At 47.1% G+C, this 24935-nt stretch overlaps 1 protein-coding gene across 3 annotated transcripts in view; it reads right to left on the bottom strand.

The window, feature by feature from the left end:
* The window catches only part of XPO6 (exportin 6), a 99264-nt gene that overhangs the window by 43800 nt on the left and 30529 nt on the right, over positions 1 to 24935 (bottom strand). For all 3 annotated transcript variants that reach the window (XM_082714559.1, XM_082714561.1, XM_082714560.1), the window contains exons 3-8: positions 21927 to 22039; positions 20763 to 20960; positions 14769 to 14928; positions 12854 to 12931; positions 4881 to 5334; positions 1509 to 1635 (exon numbers count right to left, since the gene is read on the bottom strand). In XM_082714559.1, coding sequence (XP_082570685.1) covers positions 1509 to 1635; positions 4881 to 5334; positions 12854 to 12931; positions 14769 to 14928; positions 20763 to 20960; positions 21927 to 22039 — 1130 coding nt within the window. The remainder of the gene's footprint in view (positions 1 to 1508; positions 1636 to 4880; positions 5335 to 12853; positions 12932 to 14768; positions 14929 to 20762; positions 20961 to 21926; positions 22040 to 24935) is intronic.

Here is a 24935-nt window from a genome sequence, read left to right as displayed (position 1 = left end):
GGGCTCCCTGCTCAACAGGAAGCCTGCTTCTCCCTCTCCCACTCCCCCTGCTTATATTCTCTCTCTCGCCGTTTCTCTCTGTCAAATAAATAAACAAAATCTTAAAAAAGAAAATAAAAAAATAAACTACCCAAACCGTCTACTTATAAAATCACATGCCCTCACTGACCCAGTAATGTCATCACCAGGATACACCAACAGAAAGAGCTTCATGGAGAAGGACACCCAAAAGCATGCATGAGAAGGTCCACAGCAACACCACTCATGAACACCAAAAACCCAAAAGCAGCCCCCATCAGCTGTGGAATGCACTTGCAGATAATGACTTACTATAAAGCAATGAGGGCGAAATACGGCCCCACACAACACAGGCGATCTCACCAGCGGACACTGACTGTCAAGGCCAGACAGAACAAATACATACTGGATACTTCCGTTTAGAAAAGAGCTCGAACAGGCACAGCGCATCTGGGACATGAAGGCCGAGGTGGATACACGTAGGGAGAGGTGAGGGGAAGTGACTGGGACAGGACACGGGCAGGGGCGGGGCTGGCTGGCAGTAATGTTCCATTTCTTGATTGAGGTGGGGGTGACATGGATTTGTCTGTCGGGGAAAATTCATCAAGCTGTCCGTGTATGATCTCTGCACTTCTCTGTGTGTGACACTTCTAGAAAAAGACCGTATTCTAGGGACACTCACCAAAGGATGAGCTCTGAGTGAGGTACAGAACTGCTGAATCGCTACAGTGTACACTTGAAACTAATTAACGCTGTGCACTAAGTCTACAGGAATTAAGAAATAAATCACACATACACACGCACGTGCACATGCAGGACAGGGTATGACAGAAATGTCTGCAGCCCAACTGGCTACACAAGTCTATGAAGTGACTGTACGATTACAATGGGTGAATTTCGTTAAGATGTAAATTTTACTTCAACAAAGCTTTAAAAATACACACACACGCACACATATATATATAAAAAGACACTGGTTCACAAAATGTAAACTCAGCGAAGGCACGGACTTTGCTTGCGAGGGTTCTATGTCTAACCCCCGATACACAAGACAAGCTCGAAAAGTACCTGTTGAATGGGGCAAAAATCGGATCCACCAAAACTTCACTCTTAAGAGCTTCACTACTTGTAATCTCCTTGTAGAAAGTTTTAGTGACAGTTACAGAAGTAAAGGCCCTAATTTCAGACTATCTGCATCTTTTGCTTCTCCAGCAAAACGTGGTTAAGAATACAGACTCTAGGAGTTCAGACCTGACCCCACCACTTACTGATCGTACGACCCTGAGCAAGTTACTCTTTGTGCCTCCGTTTCTTTATCTGGAAGGTGGAGACAGTAACACCCACCTCAAAGCATTGTTAAAAAGGATACACGTGTCAATCTTCACAAGGTAAACATCATATAAATGTTTGAGAAATAAAGAAGCTCTTTCCCCTGAAAGCAAGAGTAGACTTTGAGGCGGGGGGCAGGATGAGCAGTTCTGGTGTTTTACCTGATGAAACGTGTACTTGAACAGAAGCGTCAAGAACTCCACCACGGGGAACTGGGAGTAGGACTCGATTCTTCGCAGGTGGACACTCACAAAGAGCCTCAGGAAGTCCGTGAACTTCTCAACGTAGCTACGTGAGACAGGAAAACGAACGGTGACAATTGGAACCCAGCCACCCCCTCAGAAGAAAATTCAAATTCAATCCAAATTTCTTTCAGTACAAAACTATACAGATTTAAAATATATTTTCAGTTAAAAATATAAAGGCCTGCAACAATTACCTACAGGTCAGGCAACCCTTCATTCCATTACCACCTGAAACATAGCAGAAAAGCAACTTTAATCCTCAGACACTATCCATTAAGGCATCCTATAAACTAGCACTCTCACAGTTTCTAAACCTTCAGGTTATGGCCCAATTCAAGTGAAAGGAAACGGTACTAAAAAGTCGATGGACAGAGCGTGTGCATCATTTTAATGTGGCAAGTCTGGAGGGCTGGCTGGCTTTGCTAGGAGGCCAAAATATTAAAATGGACGCGCTAAGAACAAAAGCAAAGTAAGACTAGACCAAAGGCATGGCAGCCAGGTGATGTACATTCAGGCTGACAACCCCAATGCTTGCTCCTGCCCCCGCCCTCCGCTCCCAGCGGCTAACTAAACACAAGTCCGTCCCGGTCCACTCTGGAAGCAAAACTAAGGGAGGCGGGCTGCCCGAGCTGGACAGGCCTCGGGGACAACCGAGTCTGGTGCCTCATGGGGCAGAGGCAGCCCAGGAAGGTACAGTGTCCCGCCCGAGGTTGCTGAGCCAGCTCACGGCAGAGTGGGACCCCATCCACTCCCACGCCAGTGCTCTTCCCTTTCACAGCACAGGGACTCCCCCGTTCACGTGTATTCAGTGTCCTCGCCCAGAGGAGTGCGGGTCACAGCCGTGAGGCTAGAGACCGCCGCTACTGAACGCACAGCACACCTCACTCTCACGTTTCAGAAACTGTCACTGTAAGCCCCCCGACACCAAAAGGAGATGAGAAAATGAGATGGACGTACCTCCATAAATCTTATTTCAGAGACCAATAAGCAAAGATAAAGGTTCACTACAGGCCTTAGTGAAAGATTGATTATTGGCCACTGGCAATTCTGACACTCCTCACTGCAAAAACCTTTTTTTCCTTTTTTTTTTAAAGCAAGGACTATGCAATAATAAAGGCGGGAGAGCAGAAGACTCCTCCTCGGAAGAGCAAATCGGCCCATAAATCCAACGTCCCCTGCCGCACTGTTCCTGGGACCCAGCACCCTACAGGCGGCCCACCCGCCCATCTGACCTCCGCACCGCTGCTAGGAGCTAACCTGTGATGTGTAAGCTTCTTTGCAGCTTAAAAAAACAAAAACGAAAACCATTCATTTGCTCGTAAGGAGAAAGGCTGTCTCTACGGATCATGGGACCAAGGCCATGGAGCACAGTCAGGCACCCGAATGAACAGTTCTCAGAGTCAGGGGCGAGGAGCCGTCTCTCCGTGCCTTGGTCCGTGCACTCTCCTGTCTCGCTCTCCTTGTCACGCCGCCTTCTGCCGTGGCTGTCCAGAGCCGTTACCGGCAGACGCTCGATTCCCGGCTACCCGTCAAGTACAGGGAAGTCTTGGGGAAAGGGCGCACTGCCTCGATTTTAACCTCCAGCCCCATTTGTGATGCGTACAGACCAGGGCCGTTGGGAAGCCGACACTCTAGGTTTACTTCATCTCATTCTCCCCCCCTTGCCCACCTTCTGGTACAGCTCATGAGCAGTGGCAAGTTAGAAACAGACGCCAGGGCAGAAGAGAAGCAGAGGCCTTGGGTCGGAAGCTCCTGAACAGCTGAGAACGGACATGGCTGTTTAGAACTAGCGCTCAGGGGCCCAAGCGCCGGGGAGCAAGCCCACGGTACTGCTCAGGGCACCTCTCAGCTTTCTCAGGGTTAAGAAGAAGCACAGGATTAAAACATAAAACCAAAAGCACAGAGTTACGCGTTAAAAAGCGTGACACTGACAACCTGGGACCACATTTCTCTGCCTGAGGCAAGCCATCAAGAACATTGTGCTACAAGTAAAACTCAAAGCATCAGGATACCTGACGGCTGGTGTGGGCAGCTGGACTTTCTGTTAACATATGAAAATACAGCCTTTCTCAACCAAAGCTAGAAAGGATATAAAATTGTGTGTTTGCTTACTGATGCCTTTGCATTCACAGGAAAAGCAATTATGAAATAATGAGAAATAAAATCTACATATCACCATACGGGATCATGAGCTCTTTTGTGATTATACAAAGAAAATTTCACACAAAGCTTGTTTACAGGGAACCAAACCAAAAGAACCTTATGAATCCACGTTTTTAACTTTAGAAAACCCTTAATAAAATTGCTAAATTTAAAAAGCACTAAGGTGGTCTTTAAGCACTTGACTTTATATTCTGCTATTTACTCTAAGAAAAAGGAAAATGCCTTAACTCTGTGTAGGTTAAGAACAAAATACAAGCCCAAGAAAATGGATTAAAATATGAACAACATTCGCTGCCTGGCAATCTATAAATATTTTCTAACTCAATACGATTTATCCACCTGGATGTTTCTGAACAGTCGATATGATGCTTTTAATATAAGTTTCCAATTTCCCCTCTTTCTGGTACACAGTGGTAGCGTCGCATTATTGAAAGCTGTGGGACAGACCAGTGACATCACCCAGAGGACGACGCCTCAGGGAACCGTGAGGGATGATCTTCTGGAGTACTTCGGAAAGAGAAGCAAGGTCGTTTCCGGCTCCACTCAAGGGGAGGGAAGGAAGAGACCCAGTGTGTGCTGCGTTAACACGCGCCCTCAGTCACACCCTCTCTGTGGACGCGAGTGTGCCACCTGCGGGAAGCTCCCAGTGACACTTCCTCTCTGCACCGCACGATTTCACTTGGGGGAAGTCCAATAGCAAAACTGCTGGGCCACATCAAGTGAAAGGGGGGGTTAGCGCTCCTGTACCTCCACGGCCTCCTCTCACGGTCCTGGCTACGCACGAGCAGCAGACTTGGCTCCTGCGCCACCTGAGACCTGCAGGCGAATCGTGAGGACAGGGCGGGGCGGGGGTGCGGAAGGGAGGACAGGAGGCAGAGAGGGGAAGAGACAACACGCCTACACAGTTCGCAGTCACCAGTCACCTTCCCGGCTCGTCTCATCCCCCTAGCCACCCTAGCCCTTCCGGCTGAGCTCAGACTTACTGGCGGACACCTACCTGTCCGTTCCTCGTCAGGAGCCCCACACTCTGAAACCAAAGAGGATTACAGACACTATGCAGCACAGCATGACAAAGAGTCACGGCCCTTCTGAGGACACGGCCGACTCCACACTTGTTTTCATTACCTCTCATCAAGTTCTTCCAGCCTGCTCTTCACTGTGTGAGCATTGTTATCCTTGGTGATTTTCTGCAGGAGGTAGAAAGTCTGCTGGAACATACGTAGTAAATACTCCTCGAATTCCATAGGCACACAGTTCTTGGACATGAGTTCATTGATGCAAGACATGGCCAGGACCCCAAGCCGGCCGCGTTCCTGACCCAACACACAGTTCTGGCTGCTGCCGTTAACTGACGCCATCTTTCTGGCCCGGATGTCACAGCCAAAGCGCGCAAAGTGGAAGATGGTGGTTAGGAGGGATGGGGTGATGCTGGCAGACAGAGGAATCCAACTGAAGAGATGGGCCAGGCACTCCAAGGCCAGGGAACAGATATACTCACTCTCCGCATCAAGGATGGGGATTGGCTGATTCAACAGTTTGGCTGAACTAGGACTCTGCAACAGGTTACTCAGTAAGTCACCTGGAAATACAAAGAGCTCTTAACATACACACTATCGAGTTTCTTACAAACCAATTTACCTACAACAGAGAGAAAGCAAAAGCTATCTTTCGTTAAGCTCCATATTAAAGAGATCCATAAAAATGTAAAATAAAGCTACTCTCACTTCCCAGGGCTCAGTGAATTTTTCCTTTGGAAAATATATTTTTCATGAAAACATATAATTTGTTTATAAGCAGAATTCATCACAGTTCTTTTTTATTAAGTTATCAGTGTAGGGCACCTGAGTGGCTCAGTCAGTTAAGCGTCTGCCTTCAGCTCAGGTCACGATCCCAGGGTTCTGGGATTGAGTCCCACATCAGGCTCCCTGCTCAGTGGGGAGTCTGCCTCTCCCCTTCCCACTCCTCCTGCTTGTGTTCCCCCTCTTGCTGAGCCTCTCCCTGTCAGATTAATTAATTAAGGAATAAAGAAGAAATGTACGTGGCCCAAAAACCCCACATACACGAAGGAGAAAAGTCCACATTCAGACTTCCCCACAGCACACAAGAAGCCAGACAGCAGTGGTACCGTGTGCACAAGTGCTGGGGCAGGAATAATTTAACCCAAAGCTCTCCTTTGAGTACAAAGGAAGAGGGCAATCTTCTCAAACACAGAAACTCAAATAATATATTGCCCACAAAGTCTTCTTTCTTTTTTAAAGATTTTATTTACTCATGGGTGTGGGCGAAGGGTGGGGGAGCAGAGGAAGCAGCAGAATCCCCACTGAGCGGGGAGTGGGATCAGGATTTGAGCCAAAGGCAGACACTTAACCAACTGGGCCACCTAGGCCCCCCACCCCCACCCCACAAACTCTTCTTAAGCAGGAGAGTGAATAGTGAAACCAGGCAAATAAAGCAATAAACAGAAACGAAGAAATAAGGACCGGAGCAGCTATGGCCAGGGACCAGAGCAAGCACAGAACCAAGTACAGAATGCAGACTAAACATGCGCAGGAAATCCCAGAGGGTGTGCTAGCTCACTCGTCTTTCACAAGCAAGAAGTCTCAAAATACATGGGCTAGAATTAAAACATGGAGTAAGAAACTGGGGTTTTCATGTTCTTTTTCTTAATCCTAGAGATACCTTTTACAAACTAATATTCCTTGTGGAAAAGCTATTCCTTTCATTTTAAAACTTCCCGTTAAATTCAAGTGAAACTACAATTTGTTTTTATTAAAAATAAAACGGAGAGCATCTGGCTGGCTCAGTCAGAAGAGTATGGGACTCTTGATCTCGGGGTCGTGAGTTCAAGCCTCACGTTGGGTATAGAGATTACTTCAAAATAAAATCTCTAAAATTAAAAAAAAAAAATGGATATGATGCCACTTTGTCTTTTTATTTAGCTTACTCTCTCTGTAACTACGTATAGAGAGGCACCTGGAATGGTGTTCTTTCTGGACGGTGGAATACTGGCTACATTTATGCACTGTATTTTGTGCTTCGCAGCAGCAGTTCTCAAACATTTTGGCCCTAGAACCCCTTTATACTCTTAAAACTTACTGAGGCTGCCAAAGAACTCTTCTTCATGCAGGTGATTTCTGTTGACATCCATCACATAGAAATTAAAACTGAAGTTTCTGAATACTTCAAATTTTTTAATTTCCACTTAAACACATTACATGGTAGCATAAAATATTCTTAAATGAAGAAAATGCATTTTGCCGCCAAAAAAATAAGTGGGAAGAGTAGCACTGTTTGTACATTTTTGGAAATCTCTGTAATGTCTGTCTAGCTTAAAAGCAGACAGACTCTCTCTTCTGCTTCAATCTGTTGCAATATGCTGTTTTTGCTGAAGTGTATGAAGACAACAGCTTCATGCAGATATGAAACGGACACGGACGGAAGCGCTTCTGTGGCCTTCCCAGGTGACTGCAGCTGTTCCTTAACATGATATAAAAATTCTACTAGTAGTCATCGCTTAAAGGTTAATTGCAATGTGGGATCTGAATGAGTTTTATTCCGTATACTCACGAGAGAAGGAGCAAAAATGACAAACAACATCCTAGTATTTTTATGGACATGTATTTGACCTTTGGGACCCCTTAAAGGGCTTGCGGGACCTCCGGGGCCCCCAGATCTATTGCGAACTCCTGCCTTACATGATGAACACTAACAGATTAGTTAACTTTTCTCAGCTTCATATCCTCGGCCATTAAAATGAGGATTTGCGATTTATTAATGAGGGGTTTAATTTCTACCATTTAAAGTAAATTAGAAAGCTGTCCCCTAGCATCTTATGAGGTGTTCCTGGCTTCTGTTCTGAAAGAGCTACATTTTTTTTTAAAAGATTTTATTTATTTATTTATTTATTTGAGAGGAAGAGACAGAGTGAATCCTCAAGCAAACTCCCCACTGGGCACAGAAGAGCCCACATGGGCTCAATCCCACAGCCCATGAAATCACGACCTGAGCCGAGTCAGACACATAGCCGACGAAGCCCCCACGTGCCCTGACGGAGCTGATTTAATACTGGATGAGACTCATCATGATCTCAGCTACCCACGCAGATAATCAGAGAACCTGGTTTCAAAGAATTATGCAAGAAGGATGTTCAAGTATAATCTGCACATATTTACCAAGTTTGTTATGAGATTAATAAAGTGATCTTTATTTTTTTTTTTAAAGATTTTATTTATTTATTTGACAGAGAGATCACAAGTAGGCAGAGGCAGGCAGAGAGAGAAGAAGGGAAGCAGGCTCCCTGCTGAACAGAAAGCCTTATGTGGAGCTCAATCCCAGGACCCCGGGATCACTACCTGAGCCGAAGGCAGAGGCTTTAACGCACTGAGCCCGCCAGGCGCCCCAATAAGGTCATCTTTAAATAGCTATGGTGGCTGTCCACCCGAGTCATATGGAGGCGTCTGCAACTTTCTCACACGCAATGCCAAGTGATGGTTTCTGGTATTGCTCTGCTCTTCGTTCATGAACCGGGACCACTTACAGAAGACGACGGAGTCAGACAATTCACCACTACCCAACTAGAAGAATTATCGGGGTAGAGAATTAACCAGGATTAAATGGAGGCTTCAGCAAAGGAGAAACGAACAGACACCATCTCAGTATGATCTTCGATTAAACCTGGACATTTCTGGGCCCCGAGACCTATTTAAAGTCTCTTCAACATTTTTAAGTGGAAATAAATTGTGGCTTTGAAAATGAAAACGAAACAAAGAGGTTGTCCCTATTCTTTAGCTCAGAAGAATTTTTCCAGAGTAGGATTGCTAAGGGGGGGAGTGGAGGGAGGAAGCAAAACAACAATAATAATCACGCGGCAAACAGCCCCGCCCGATGAGCTAGTACTACACGCACGGTGCTGCACTAGGCACTTTACAGATTCTCACCTCATGCTCACCGCTCTGAGGTAGGGATTATTACCCGCATTTAAAAATCGTTAGAATAACTAAGATACAGACACATTAAGCACTTCCCCTATGTTCCTCAGCTAGTAAGTAGAGCTGAAACAGAAACCGAGGTCTGTCCCCTAAGCCTATGCTTCTTTCCAGAAAGCAGGTTAACTAGAAAGACCACGCAGCCAGGAAAAGTGATCCGGAAGAGAGCTAATATTTAAATGCAGAAAACTATGCATGGTCCGAAGCCCTGAGTAAAACGGCCATGCAGGCCATGACCACAACTGCACAAAGACAGGGACGGGCAGAAGGACAAATGCTGACCGGGTGACGCAAACGTAAAAACCACTGAAGCGGATAAGATGACCTATTATTTTTCTCCCCTCAAAACAAGAATCTCTGAAGACTGTTCTCGAAGAAAATGATTTTACTCAACTTTAAATGTCCCAGTCTTTCAGTAGGTTACAGAGAGTTTTTCACAAATCATATTTTAATCCTAGTGGGAAGGAATGCCCACAGAGCAGAGCGACTCTGCTCCGTGCTGCAGCTTTCCAATGCAAACCCGAGCAAGCTGGAACAAGCTACCTCTGCAGGAGGCCACCCCCAGATTAGAGAGCCCGAGGACGACTTCAGCTGCTCTGAACTGGGCCAGGCTCCGGCAGAGTACGCAAGCCCTGCCAAGAGGTTGGGGACAACTCTAGTGCATTTACTCAACTGGAAGTCACCCAGACGGGTTAAGCATTCGTGCAAAGATCCCTTTGGCTTTTTGACTTTTCAATTATTAAAATTTCATGTTTTCTATTCAGTTCTACATTTACAAACTGACATTTGGCCAGGATAATGACTTCTTCGGTGTCCTGCGCGTTGTGGGACACTTAGCAGCACCCATGGCTTCCACTTAGGAGATGCCAGTAGTACCCTCTCCTGTCATCCCGTTAGCCAAATTATTTCTCTGTGTCGCCAAATAGCCCCTACGGGGCAAAAACTGCCCCAAGTGACAACCAGGGATCTCACTGTAGCCTCAGTCCAGCAGAATGGGGAGAGACTCCATTCAAGGCGTCTGAGAGAGACCACGAGCTCACGGGAGCGGAGCGGCCTCCCCAGCCCCATTTTCCTACACGCGGCTTCTAAGGGGAAATGCGGAACGATGCGCCAAGCACATGAAGATCGGCAATCTGCCAAGTCCAGGAGAAAACAGGTATAAACTACTCTCCATCTATCAGCAACCCGGAAACCTGCCAGTGCCAGGACACGTACAGACCCAAACTCGACAGAATGTGCCACAGAGACAGGAAAGACAGCGCCTCGAGCTCTACCGCAGAACAAGAGCAAACGCAGAATCTCGGGTATTCACACCATCTCGTTTTGTTCCCTGCTTCCTCCCGGGCCCCGCCCTTGTCCACGCCAAGAGGGGAGGCCGAGAGGGGGCTAAGGAAGTTAGAGGGCCGAAGCCGCCCCCGTGCAGCAGGAAGCCACGGCCCCGACGTGCGGAGGGCATGGCCATGGCGCCCCCCGTTCAGTCCTCGGAGGACCCCTCCTCTCCTCTCCCAGCCCAGGAGGCCAGCGGTCAGGGAAGGCACAGAGCACACGGGGCAGAGCCAGGGCTCTGACCAGGGGCAGGAGGCGGCGGGCAGATGCCGGAGAGCGGTGGAGAAAGCAAACTTGGGGCGAAGGCCGCGCACTAGGCTGAGAAGGGTCTCCGTCCCGGCTCCGACACCAGCGCTGGGACTCCGCCCCTCCACAAGCCCCAGTTTCCTAGTTTGTAAACGAAAGATAAAACCATCATCTATTTCACAGGATTCTGGTCTAGTGAGGCAAGTTTAAAAGATAAGGCAACAATTTGAGGAAGTATTCTGAGAAGCAGACCACAAGCACACTTCAAGGCTTTTTCTACATCCAGAATGTTAGAGTGGCCGTTGCAGGGACTAGTTCCTGGGCTTTATTCTTTGAAAGAGATCAGACCAAAAACGATGTTATCAGAAAGCATATGAGGAAAAAAACACCACAAGGCCCGGGGCTGCCAGAGAGCTGCATGGGGACTCGGGCAGGGCAGAGCGAGGCGGCAGAGTGCCGGGGCAGGGGAGTGGACCGAGTATCTGGTTTACTCACTGGGTTTCCTGTCCCCACTAAGATCCTCGGCCACAACAGTGAGCTCACGGTCACTAGAGTTAAACAACCTCTTACAAGCTCTCCTGCTTCACTTGGCGTCTTCAGTGCGCAGAGGCAGTTGAGCAAAACCATGAAAATAAATGTTAATTAAATCATCAGCACTGTCCAAATAATGGAACAGGACCCGACAGCTTTGCTTGCAACTGTCAGAAAGAGAAAAAAGGCGTATCACGTGAACATGTAAGCCTATTGTTTTTTAAGGAGAAGTGCGCCAGCTTAAAAGCCTACTTCACTTCCCAGGCCCCCAACAGTCTCCATTTATTTTGCCTTTTCTCAAATATTAAAATTCAAGACTTCAAAAATGCTTTAATGGTGCCTAAGAGGCAATTTTCAAGAAGTACGAACCACACTTTCAGGTTTTGTTTGTATGGAAATGTCAAGTCTGTTCACACTGTGTTTCACCTCACCTCACCAACAAAACCTAAGCAGCGCAGAAGAGAGGCAGGCATCTATTTGGGATGTGTATTATCTGATCTTCCCCAAGCTGGCCTCCATCAAAGCAGAAACGGAGTTTGCTCAGCACATGCAGCTGAAGGAAGCCAACTAAAACACACAGCCTCTGGCACTGGAAAAATGATCTCTGGGAAACAAGTTTTATTAGAGCAAACCAGTAACTCCACACTGGACGTTAAGCTAGTATTCACTCACCTAAAACCAAATCCAATCCAACAGAACTACTCTTTGCAAACTAGTGTTTAAATGAAATGACACATTTTAAGATCAGCCAGACTACAGGAGATTCCAGAGCGTGAGCTCATAAAAAAAAAAATCAAAGCTCTGCCTCATTTGTGATTTTTTTCTTTAATCATCAGGTATTGCAAAATGTAGATCTGCTAAGTCATCGCGAATATCCACGTTGAAAATGAAAGTCTGCTACCAAGTACAAATAAAGTTCAAATCCCTGTCGGCTTTTAGTACACTCTCAAACTCAAAGTGTTGAATTTAACAAGTCTAACAATGGACTCTCTAAGTTCTTAATCCAAGTACGATAAATGGAATCCGGAATAAATTAGTATACTATGAGCTGTTCTCAAAACGTCACGCTGTATTTTCAGCTCCACAGCAGCTCTGCAAGAATCTGAACTTCCGCTTGTTAACAACAACAGGCTACATGAAACAGCGCAGGCTTGGAGGTTTCTGATTTCAACAGCCCATTTCCTGGGGTAAAGGAGAAAGATGGAGAAATCATTCTCATCAGCCCCACCAACCTTTACAGGAGAGGAAGACGTGTGTGCAACCCACAGGACATACTCTACTTGGAAAGCATCTGCGATCATCCAGTGCAAACACGAGCATTCAGAAACTGCAAGTGTCTGCTCAGACACGATTTCCTCCACCTATCCTTGAAAGTAGCCATTTTTAGGCAAAATGCACTCTGACTTTTGAAAAAGGTATTATTGTAATTGCGGATAATGAGCCACAAGTAAATGACTTAGTGATCCTGCAAATATGCCCACGCTTGACCAAATTACTCGGAACTGATGTAAAGTCACTGCTGATTACGGCACGCTGATCTCGTCTTCCCCGAGCCCCAGAGGGAAGAAGGCCCTCCGCAGCCTCTCTTCCCCCTCCCCCCGGCTCCTCCTTCAGGAAGCCAACCAGCTCCTGCACAGCAGACCTGTCAAGCCCACGGGCACATGCCAACCCCAGCATGAGCAATACACCATGAAATCTGAGAAAAAAACCAGAAGGGACAGCCACCAGCTCTAAACTGAAGGGGAGGGAGGTGGATGAAGACGATCAGGGGGGTCATCTTTCTGACAGGTGAGGAAGAAACAACATGAGTTGTTCAAAGCGTATTGGAAAGCACAGGTACTTACGAAGAACTAAGCAGAGCTAGCTCCTCAGAACACACGGGCAGAAAGGCCGAAAATAGATCAAGGAAGAGTCAGCACCTGTATCTGGCATAGGTAGCAATCACTACCCCATCGAGACCCCAAACTGCATTTAAAAAGAGGAACACCATCTGTGGTGGGCGGACCGTACCACTTTCTCCTGAGGTCGGGGACGGCGGGGGGGTGGCAGCAGTGGCGCTGTGTTTGTCCCATACGGTCTCCAAGATACCTATCAAGAAAGCAGAAATGGAGTTTAAGAGAGAAATGAAGTCTAACCTATGAAAATCAGACTGAGAAAAACGATCTTGTATCTCTGATCAAACACCAGTATTTAAACGCCCCTCTCTCCAACGTACGCCCAACTGGACATTCCTGGACACCACCACTCGGATGGTCCAAACCCCATTTATCATGGCCCAAATACCTGCCGCTACTCCCGCTACGCTCCTCACCCAGCCAAGGGCTCCATCCCACAGGACCTCGGCCTCAGGCTTCTGCTGGCCCATCCGGCCTTGCCCCCACACAAGCTGCACACGCGCAACTGTGCGCTACTCCTTCCACACCAACCCCTGCCCTGCTCTCCTCCTTCCCTCCGAACCCGACCTTCCCCCCAGACAGACGGCTGCTATCTGTCCCTCAGAGTCACACCCAGCTGTCATCTCTCCCAGAAAGTTCTGTCCACTCAGTTCTGCTTGCCATCTACTGTAACTCCTAACACACCCATTTTAGCTGTCTTTCCCCCTAGTACCCTAGGCCCCTCTGGTACCCCATATTAGAGGCACAGACTGTATTTTACTCCTCTCTGTATCTTTTTACAGAACCTACCACCTAAGATGATGGAGCATAAAAGCTTTTGAAAATAATAACGTGTTTTCAAAATATTTAGTATTATAATATAGGTGAACCTCGAAGTATCACAATATGAAAAAGAAGCCAGACACAAAAGGCCACATATTGTTTTTTTTGTTTTTTTTTTTTAATGAAAAGGCCAAACAGGAAAATCCAGAGACAGAACGAGAAGTGGCTGCCAGGGGCTCCAGGGGGAGAAGGGTGGCGAGGAAAATGCGAAATGTTCTGGAATTAGATGCGGGAATTGTTGTGCGACCTTATGAATATATTAAAAACCACCGCGTAGATTTTGTGCTATATGAACTAATCCCAATTTTAAACATTTGGATGTCTGCACAGTAGGACACAGAGGTATCAGACATGGTCCTTGAGTGCAGAAATATGACCTCTAGCTGGGGCTTCAGGGAATGTGCTCTGAGGTACGGGCTCCCCCAGGAAAGTGGGGAAGGACAGGGGCAAATAACAAGTTTACTTTGGATCGAGCATTCCTCACCGATGTTAAGTGCCCACTGCATGTCATGTGCTTCTGTAACCCCTAAAAAAGAAAAAAGTTCCTAGACATCCAAGAGGAAAGCCAGGCAGAGAAGTGGAGATAAAAAGGCTTTTTCCACTACAACACCCCTTCAAGCAGCAAGCCTCGGGCCTCTTCCGCACTCAAGGGCCCCGGGCCCCGGGCCACACCTGCGCCTCCTCTAGAGCAGCCCGGCCGTGCAGGGCCACCGCACGCCACCCTCACCCCACCTTCCGCCCCCTTCTGTGGTTTGCTTTTGCTTTCTGTTTAACCCCACTCCCCACATGCCATCACGAAGCTCTGATAAAACAGACAAGAAAACACTACTTACAACTACAGCCTCGCACACCTCGTGCTGATGCTACACCTGGTCTTCCTTCGCGGCACAAAATTTGTAACTTTCCCACCCTCCTCTCCTCTGGCTTCTTCTGATCTTAAATTCGAATCCTTTTTAAGAAGGTGCTTGCCACCCACCTTCCTGAGAAGGCAGCGCTTGGCATTTCAGTCACATCCCTGATGGGACTGGCGGGCCAATCCATAAAGACAATAAAGGAAGGAGGTCACCAGCACGTTCAGGGGTCCTACTGCGGGCTGCACACCGCACCCGGCACGGGCAGCCCACACCGTGTTCTGTTTTTTGGCTCCGCCACAGCCACAACTAGAGCGACTGCTCGAGATGGCAGAGTGTCAGTGCCACACTGCTCACCTGTCAGCAGCCCGAGCACGGCCTGCACCTGGTCCAGCAGCAGCTTCCGCAGCTCCTCCTTCCGAGCCACACTGAGGTCCTCACGGGGACAAGCCAGCTCTTCTGACGTTGTCTTCAACATGATCAGCCCAAGGGGGGTTGTCACAGGGGACTGGATCAACTGCAGGCAAAAGGAAGTTCTGAGCAGGCTGTCCAGCCGACGAGGGTACAGGAGGACAGGGTAAGAGTAAACCTAGCAGTCCCTCCATGGTACAACCTCGCCAGCACGGACACATCACTCAGGGCTCTGCAGTCCATTTTAGTTCCTTCTGTAGCCATTCAAAGTGTCTTCTCATCTCAAAGGACTAAGGTTCTAACCATAAACATGATGCTCTTTCACACCCAACATGACAATTTTTTGACACATCTACCTTCCCAACAGAGCCTTGGTCGCTCTGCCCAGACCGATGTAATAGTGACAGAGAAACGTGTAAACCACTTTGCGGTACCTCCATTTCCAAGCTTTGCCTACTTCATGGAAGTTTGAGATTGAGCATGTGGTGGAGCAGAAACATGCCTACACATCACTCACCCATGACTTTGTCATCGACAACGGTTATGATTTTACAAATACCTATGTCGCACGTTTTACTCTTTCTATCACCTGCAATAACCACTGTGCTCTAACAGCTGCCTTAAGCAAGAGACAGAAAAAGGTACCCCTTCAACAGCATAATACTACTTAGATCTTTCTAATCAACTTCACAAAATTGAAAGCATTACTCACCAGTCATTTTTCAGTTTCCAGAAATGGTAAAAGCAAGCTGCCACTAAAATTCTGTGGACTTACAGGCTACACTCTAACAAAGGGCACACGGGGGAGCCTGGGTGGCTCAGTGGGTTAAAGCCTCTGCCTTCGGGTCAGGTCATGATCTTAATCAAGGTCTGGGATCCCCCCATCGGGCTCTCTGCTCAGCAGAGAGCCTGCTTCCCTTCCTCTCTCTCTGCCTGCCTCTCTGCCTACTTGTGATCTCTGTCTGTCAAATAAATAAATGAAATCTTTTAAAAAGGGCACACAACTGAAGGAACACTTGACCAACTTCTTTAACCAGAACGATAAATTGTTTGTTGATTCAATCTACAAAGTGAGGGAGGCGGAGGGCACGGGGAACTACAGAACACCTCTCCTCCACGTGAAGCAGCCCAGGGCACTTGCCTTTCTTTCGCAAACAGCTCTCCCCGCCAATGGAGGGAAAGCTCATCCCCAAGAGCAGGAAATGCCTTCACTGGCGGGAACTCAGGATAAATTCAACTGCCCTCAGGAGCAGCATGACATGAAAACAGGGGCACGGGCAGCGTCTTGAAAATGCTGTCTACTGCATCAACTCTCCGGAAGGCTACAACTGTAGACCAGCCTCCACGGGCTTTCTCGTCATCCTCCGCAAGTCTGGGCTGCTTCTAACGTGAGGAGACGCAGGACGGAAAGAACGAGAAATCCCTGCAGCAACTCTTCTTTACCAAATAAAGAACTGACCCTTCACACGCATCTCTTCCCTTCCTTCCAGAGGCCTGTGGGTTACCACTCTGTACTTTAGGGTGACGGCCGGTAAGGAGGAGGGCTCCTGCTGGGATGAACACCGTGCATCGTACGGAAAAAATAAATCACTGATTTCGATTCCTGAAACCAATACTGCACGGTATGCTCACTAACTTGAATTTAAGTAAAAATTTGAAAAAATAAAACAAAACAAAAATAATAAAACAAATAAATAAAAGCGTTCCACTACTTCCCTCCCCCCACCTCCTCCTTCGGTTTCTCTCCTCCACCTCTTTCTTCTCTGTTTCTCCCCAAAGCCCTCAGTCTTACTCTCCCGGCTCGGAAGGCCACATGTTCCACTTGACAATGCATTTCCCTGTAGAAAGGAAAAGTTCTGTGCTCTGTAGGGAGTAAAAAATTCCTGTATTATGGAAAATGCAGCCGAAAGCCCTTTCTCTCATTTGGAAAAAAGGAAGACGGCCAGGCAGAAAGCCAGCTGAAAGGGAAACTTGTTTCTACCTGCAAGAACAACTAGGTCAAATGTTTTTTTCTCACTAGCTTTGTGTCCAGAAGACTTGTCAGTGAAATACTGCCTCCGCTTACCATCTTCACATGTGTAATGGAGGCTCAGAACACAGGTCATTCTGGGGAATTTATTTTAACAGAGAATAAACACTTTGAGGTGAAGGTCAGGTTCTTAGCGTGAGCTTCTGAAAAGGTTCATGGTTTTACTACACCACCGTATCAGAAACGAAATGGCAATTCCTTCTATGCTGCTCGTCCTTTAATTACCTGGTCCCAAGCAGCGTGACCACAGGTGCAGCCCAGCAGAGTTCAGGAATCTGAACAGACTCTAGAAAGGCATGTATTGGGGCTTCTGTTTTGGGGGGAGGAGGGAAGCAAAGGTCACTTTCAACTTCAACTACTTCCTGCTCCGGCGGCTACAAAGGCTGTAACCAAAACACAGAACTACAAGCGTCCTTCTGGGGCCCAAACTCAACTCCCCTCGGCCTGGTATGTGGTCACAACGATGGTGTAAACTGCACAGATGCCCAGCCAACCAACACAGAGTTAAAAACAGAAACCAACAACTCTGCATCCCACACGGCAAGTAGAACATGATGGAACTGAATCAGAAAAAATCTTTCTAGATGGTTCATTCAAAGGATCGTCGTATGGGGCACCTGGAAGGCTCAACTGGTTCAGTGACAGACACTTGGTCTCAGCTCAGGTCAGGTCTCAGTTCATCTCAGGGCTGTGTGTTCAAGCCCCACAATGAGCTCCACAGGGCCATAGGGCCCACTTAAAAAAGGGGAGAGAGGGCGAAGGCGCCTGGGTGGCTCAGTGGGTTAAGCCTCCGCCTTCGGCTCGGGTCATGATCTCAGGGTCCTGGGATCGAGTCCCGCATCGGGCTCTCTGCTCGGCGGGGAGCCTGCTTCCTCCTCCCTCTCTGCCTGCCTCTCTGCCTACTTGTGATCTCTCTGTCAAACAAATAAATAAAATCTTGAAAAAAAATTTTTTTTAATTTTTAAAAAATAATAAATAAATAAATAAGACATAGGATGGTGAAATTGACTCCAGAACTGGTTTGCTTCTGTTTGCCACTAAAGAAAAGTTTACTTTATCATCATCATCAGAAACATCATCAACTGGAGGTGTCTCGGTGGCTGAGTCAGTTAAGCCTCTGCCTTCAGCTCCGGTCATGATCTCAGAGGCCTGGGATGGGGCCTGCATCAGGCTTCCTGCTCAGTCAGGAGTCTGCCTGGCCCTCTGCCCCTCCCCCTGCTCCTGCTTGCTCTCGCTCTCTCTCTCAAATAAATACATAAATAAATAAATACATATTTTCTTTTTTTAATGTCAGAAACTGAGCACCACTATTCTTTTTTTTCTTTTTTTTTTAAGATTTTGTTTATTTATTTGACAGAGATCAAAGTAGGCAGAGGCAGGCAGAGAGAGAGGAGGAAGCAGGCTCTCCACAGAGCAGAGAGCCCGATGCAGGGCTCGATCCCAGGACTCTGAGATCATGACCTGAGCCGAAGGCAGAGGCTCAACCCACTGAGCCCCCCAGGCGCCCCGAGCACCACTATTCTTGACATGGCTTTTATGTTGCTATTTATCTCATGCATAAATGAGGAGGGAATAATATGACAAAAAGGATTTTAGAGATCACTTTGTCCAATCCTCTTGTTTCACAAAGGAGGAAACAGAGGTTCCCAAAGGGGCAGGAGTTGCTAAAATCAAAGATGATTTGTGACAAAAATGGAAACAGACCCCAAACGCACATGCTCTCCAGTGCTCGCTCCACTGTGGAGTGTCTCGAAGTCACAAAGGCCGCGTGAGGTAAGCATGAAGGTGGGAGGTGGTGAACAGAGGAAGACACTAGCCCTTCTAAACTCCACGAGCACTTCACCTAAATATGCTCTTCCAAATTGTCATTTGTTACCAGTAATTATACTTCCAGGGCAGACAAAATGTCTACTCTCCATCCAAGGAAGTGACCCCGGGTGGGCGGACACACAGCTCCTCCCCACCTGCTGCTGCTAGGACCAGGCATCTCCGGCTCACATCCCACTGCTGCTTCTCAGGGGACATGCCACTAGCCCGCCTAGGAACGCACTCCCACTCTAGGAGGGTGATGGAGAGTCACCACAATGGTCCTCATCCTGGAGTAAAGGGAAGTGTATCAGAGCGAGCCCTCCCCTTAAGTCCTACCAATCCAGCTTCGCTAGCCTCCTTGCCATTCCTCAGGGTCTTTGCAACTGCTATTCCGTCTGCCGCAAATGCTGTTCCCCTAGATACCCACATGGCTCACTCCATCGCTTCCACCTAGGTTTCTGCTCAAATGGCTGCTCCTCAAAAAAGCTTTCTATCATCATCCCAGCTACATGACACCTTTCTCTTTCTCCTTACTCTGGATTTAATTTTCTCTGTCTTACTTATAACTACCTATAAGCTCACTTATTGTTTATGGATGCCTGCCCACTGGTTTAAGTTCCACGAAGGCAGGGACACTGTTTTTGTTTCATTACTTTATCCCCACCAGATATCTAGCACAAGGCTGGTATTCAACAAATACCTTACTGAATCAATGAATCAATCTCCTTTGCAGTATCGACCCAAAAAATCTCCAAATAAACACATCACTATACACAACCAAAAAAAAATTTTTTTGAATGAAGAATTTTTGTGCCACTTTGAGGCAATCTGAGAGAAGGAATAAGGATACTGTATTTTTTCTTAGCTGTCCCATCATTCAGATGCCTTGCAGAGAGAGCAGTCAGAATGTTAGAAAATGTCCTGAACCTATCTATAGTCACTGAGACACTGATTTTCAGAGAATTTTATTCCTATAAACTGTACATAATACCCATTTCCTGCATACTCACGACTATCTCAGTAACATGAAACTGCTTCCAACTTCAGTCAGGAGTCAAATGAACAACTGAGCAACAGCATCTTTCTGCCTGGCTTTCAGGTCCCGCCCTTACTCTGATGACTTCCAAATCCTGACCTGTGGCCAGACCTCTTTCCTGAGCCCCAGATCCACAGTTCTCAAAGTCTCACTAGATATCCACAGAAGAACACACAAACCATGAATGCGTTTTCGGCCAAACTTAACTCCCCGCCTTCTGCCCAACTCCATTTCCTCTCCCTTCACCCCTGGCCTGGAAGACCGGCGACCTGAGCCAGGAACTTCCCTGCCCTCACCCCTACCACCCCGCACTGACCAAAGCCTCTTGACTGGGTCTCCTAAGTGCCCCATCTCCACCGCCCAGGAAGGCCTCAGGGCCAGGTCCTCCCTGTCTCACTCACACTCAGGACTCTAGCCTTGCCCCTCTGCAGTCGAGACCCCTACTGTTCCAGAGCTGTCTTTCCAGCACAAAAATGTGGCTGTGTGTTCTCCCCTCTACACACCTTTCATGTGCTCCCAAGGAAGGACTATGAATTACAAACTGAAGTCCCCTGCAAAAGCAAGGCCCTTCCTGGCCGGGCGCCGGCCCATCAACCTGGCCACGGACTCCAGCACCCCAGCGCCTCACACCTCACCCAACGACGCTGAAAACACGTCAGTTCCTAAAGCTGAACGCTCGGCCGTCACTGCACTCCACACACACCTCCACGCCGTAATTAGCCACGGTGCCGGATAATTACTGTTTGCACAGCTAGTCACCCCACCAAATTAAAACTATTGCTCACCCCTGTACCCCCACACCTGGAGCAGTACCTAACAGGTTTTCAAATTTTGCTGAATAAAATCTCACAAGAAGTTAACAAAGGGATTGGGTTCTCCCCGCTCTTTTGCCACTGCACGAAGGTACAACATGTCTCAAGAATGCAGAGTTAAGCGAATGAGTTCATGTATCCTACAATGAACTCTCTACTATGGTTCCAAAATGCTGATCTTAAAACTCATCTTTAAGAGAAGGAAATAACCACTTCTACAATCGAACAGTTTATGAGATGAGGTATATCCTTACCTGTAAAATGTTCGTAAAAAAGTCATGGTAGAACATGGGCCAATCTTGACGGCCAATGTCAACAATAACTTTGCAGAGCTTGTTCCGGATAAAGTAAGGTAAGGTTTTGTGGTGGGCCAAAAGGAGTTTGGGCAGGCAGCTGCGGATTTCCATCTTATCTTGAGATGGGACCCCAAGCCACATTTTATTGATCAGATTCTGAAACACAAATACACATCTTTGAAGTTAACCATCTCTACACAAAAGTAGCTGGTTTTCATCCACTGGTTAGCTACATCATCTCAAACAAAACCCCTGCTTTTAAACAAAGGTTTAGGGCAAACTGGCAATAAGAGTACCAGGAACATTTAAACCCTGTAAGACAACAGTCTCATTCCTGGAAAGATGTGCTAAATAAGTTCACAGAAACAAAGGGCTCCACATGCAAAACTTTCTATTACACATTGTCTCTAATGGCCACCAAAAATGACAAAAACAAGTCTAATATTCAAAATAGGAGAATGGCTTGGTCAATAATGGTATAAGCACTTAGTGGCATAAGCAATATGATTACAACTAGGTTTTTAAAAATGCGCACAGAGGGGCGCCTGGGTGGCTCAGTGGGTTAAAGTCTCTGTCTTTGGTTCAGGTCATGATCTCAGGGTCCTGGGATCGAGCTCCACATCGGGCTCTCTGCTCAGCAGGGAGCCTACCTCCCCCTCTCTCTCTGCCTCTCTGCCTACTTGTGGTCTCCGTCTGTCAAATAAATAAATAAAATCTTAAAAAAAAATGTGCACAGAAAGACAAAAACTGGAAGACAGGTGAAATAAGTGAAAATGTTTGTGGTTGGGATAACGGTATTATGGGTACCATCTCTCCTCCCAAAGTGTTTTTCTTTCATTATCTTTCTCTTTTAAACAGCAACACGGAAGGAAAGGTTGCGTGTTAACACAAACAACCTACCCACCAACCGAGCGCCATCTCGCCTTTCTGGGTCGGAAGATGGAAAGACGCCCCAGGACAGGAGATGCCCTGACAGAGGCCGTGAGTGGGAGGAAGCCCCTGAGCTGAGCTACCGTTCTTTCCCAGCCGTCTGCACACCGAAGCTAAAGTCCAATGTCAACAACCTGGCACTGCGACCACAAAATACTTTTCCAAACAGCAGAAAGTCGTTTGACAACTTACCTCAAACACCGTTAAACTATACATCATGACATAGTCATTCCCGGTGCTGGAGAGGAAATACAGGCAGAGTCTCCAGGCTCCTAATTGCTGGGCAAAGTTATCGAGAAGCTCCTCTAGAAAAGTTAAATAGCAACAAAAGAAGGCTATGAGGGACATGAAATCAACACAAGGCTAAGCTGTCTCATCAGGGTTTTTTTTTTAAAGATCTTCTTTATTTATTTGACAGAGATCACAAGTAGGCAGAGAGGCAGGCAGAGAGAGAGAGAGGAGGAAGCAGGCTCTGCTGAGCAGAGAGCCCGATGTGGGGCTCGATCCCAGGACCCTGAGATCATGACCTGAGCCAAAGGCAGAGGCTTTAACCCATTGAGCCACCCAGGCACCCGACTCATTAGTTTTTAAACACGTATTTCTCCATACCATGTGACTGACACCAAAACCACTAGAAAAATCCAGCCATGTATTCGCGGTAGGAAGGACAGACTATACATTTTTCTGACTCTAACGTGACCACGAGCGTGGATAGTGTGTTTGGCCATCTCCAGTCTAATACCCTATGGGCACTTATTTAGGCAGAGAAACTTTCACTGTTAAAGTTCTTACTTAACCTGGGGCGCCTGGGTGGCTCAGACAGTTAAGCATCCAGCTCTGGATTTTGGCTCAGGTCACGATCTCAGGGTTGGGAGATGGAACTCCATGTCAGGCTCTGCGCTCGGAGTGGAGCCTGTTTCAGGTTCTGTCTCTCCCTCACCCTCTGCCCCTACCTCCTCAAAAAAAAAAAAAAAAAAAGTTCTTACTTAACCTAAGTATGGTCAGTTATAAAATACCACTTCAAAAAAAAATCATTTCACCTTATGAGTGATGGCTAATTATTAACCTGTTTCCCTTGGAGTACCGGCTATATATATTTCTTTAGGACTCACACTGTTCACACAAACACAAAATGATGGCTAGGGAGGCAGGACAAGAAAATACTAAGGATAACCTTCTTAGTATAGGGCAGGAAAAAATGCAAGAGAATTAAAGATGGATAACTCTCTTTATTTGGTCTTCATTTGGTTTTATTTTAAAATACCACACCAAAAACAATCTGTAAGTCACAGCAGCAATCATGGGCTTGGAAGCTGCCAGGAGCAGCCCAGTCCACATCCAATCAGTTAGAAATGATTTCCTCCTCCTTAGACGGCTGGTAGGATCAGCCAGAACCCCAAGATAGCAAGCACTAAGAGTCTGTCACCACGTCTCTGGACCCACTACCGCTCAGTCACCTTGACCTGCTGCTCTGGTCATGGAATACAACACAATAGGGGTAAAAATTTTAAAAATCAAAATAAGCATAAGTTTAAGAGGATAAAAAGGTAATTAATTTAAAAATTAGAAAAAAAAAAAAAAAGCTTTGTAAAAGAGTAAAAAGATAAACCTCAACAACCCTGGGGCACCTGGGTGGCTCAGTGGGTTAAAGCCTCTGCCCTCGGCTCAGGTCATGATCCCAGAGTCCTGGCATCAAGCCCCACATCGGGCTCCCCCAGGGAGCCAGTTTCCTCCTCTCTCTCTCTGCCTTGCCTCTCTGCCTACTGGTGATCTCTGTCTGTCAAATAAATAAAATCTTAGCAAAAACAAAACAAACAAACAAAAAAACCCGTCAACAACCCCAACAGATTCTAGGAAGCGCCTGGAAAAGCAGGAAGTACAGCAGCCTAAAATCCTAAAATCCTAAAATCCTAAAATCCTAACATCACTGCTCTGCTAGCACTCTACAGCCCCACTGAAAATCCCACACAAGAAAGCCGATGGCCTACTCTTCCAGCTAAGTGAAAGTCCGTAAGACTCCCAAAGCAGGAGCCGAAGCAGAGAGGGACTCTGGCCAGGAAGGAGGAACTCTGGGCTAGAGACTGCCGCTCGTCTACGGAGTCTCATTCCAGGTCATCACTGCTCCTCTTGGAGGCTCCGGCTTCCTCCACTGTGAAAGCTCGGGCCTGTCCCCCGAGTATCCCTGCAACAGTGTATCTCTAGAGCACTAACAAGGTGCCTTCGGTGGAGGGTGGGCAGAGCCCCTTTCTCCCACCTCACCACGAAAGCCTTCAGTTTACCCAAGATACCAAAAAAGCAGCCAGTGGTTCCAGCCCACACACTCAGACCAAGCCCCAAAGACTAGAGACAAAGAGAACTGAACTGACGCACACCCTCCAGAGAGCCAAGCAGCCAGGGACCCCTGTTAGCCTGTATCTAATTAGACATCTGTAGTATCTGGTTATCTAATACGATTTTAAATCAGATTCGAATACGATTTTAGTTCAGAGGTTCCACTTTTAACTCATGAACACTGAACGTGAGCAATAGCTGCTTTGCCAACCAAAAAATTAAGAGAAAAACCAAAAGGATCTCAATAAGCTAAAAAGAGGACTTCACAGATATTAGTGTTGGGATATAGCAGACTGGTGTAAGGGGCTTCCCCTGCTTTGGTAAAAATCACCAGTGGTATTTTTACTGTAAGTATAAGGTACTCTGGTAGCATAAAACTAGCGAGAAGACAGATCACTCTGGAGGCAGTAGGGTCAGCCCAACTGAGTACTGAGAAAGTCTAGGAAAGCAAGCCGAGTGGATATTCGAGGCCAAATGCCTGATTATCTACTGGGTTCGGCTTCCGTCAGCATCCCTCTGTTTACAAATACTCTATTTCTCTACAGTATACTCCCTGCGAAAAGACAGGCATGCATACGACAGGCCTAAACGAGATGACCAAGTTTAAAAGTTAAAAAAAAAAGAGAGAGTAAGAAATTTACAGCTACCAGGAGCTGATGTGTCTGAAGAATGCAAGAGAAAATGGATTACAGGACAAGGTCCGGCCACCTGGAAACCCGGACTCCAGTCAAACTCTGGACCAAAGAGTCCTAGAGACAGAAAAAGCCCTCTCCAGAGGCAATGAGCATGAGGTCCGTACAGAGCAGTCAGACATCCGAGGGGAAAAGCCTTTAGGATGGCATAGAGAAGAAACATCGCTTGTTTTGAAGT

Source organism: Mustela nivalis (genome assembly GCF_964662115.1).
Source record: "Mustela nivalis genome assembly, chromosome: 19".
NCBI classification, from domain to species: Eukaryota; Metazoa; Chordata; class Mammalia; order Carnivora; family Mustelidae; genus Mustela; species Mustela nivalis.
This window is presented reverse-complemented; position numbering and strand designations above follow the sequence as displayed.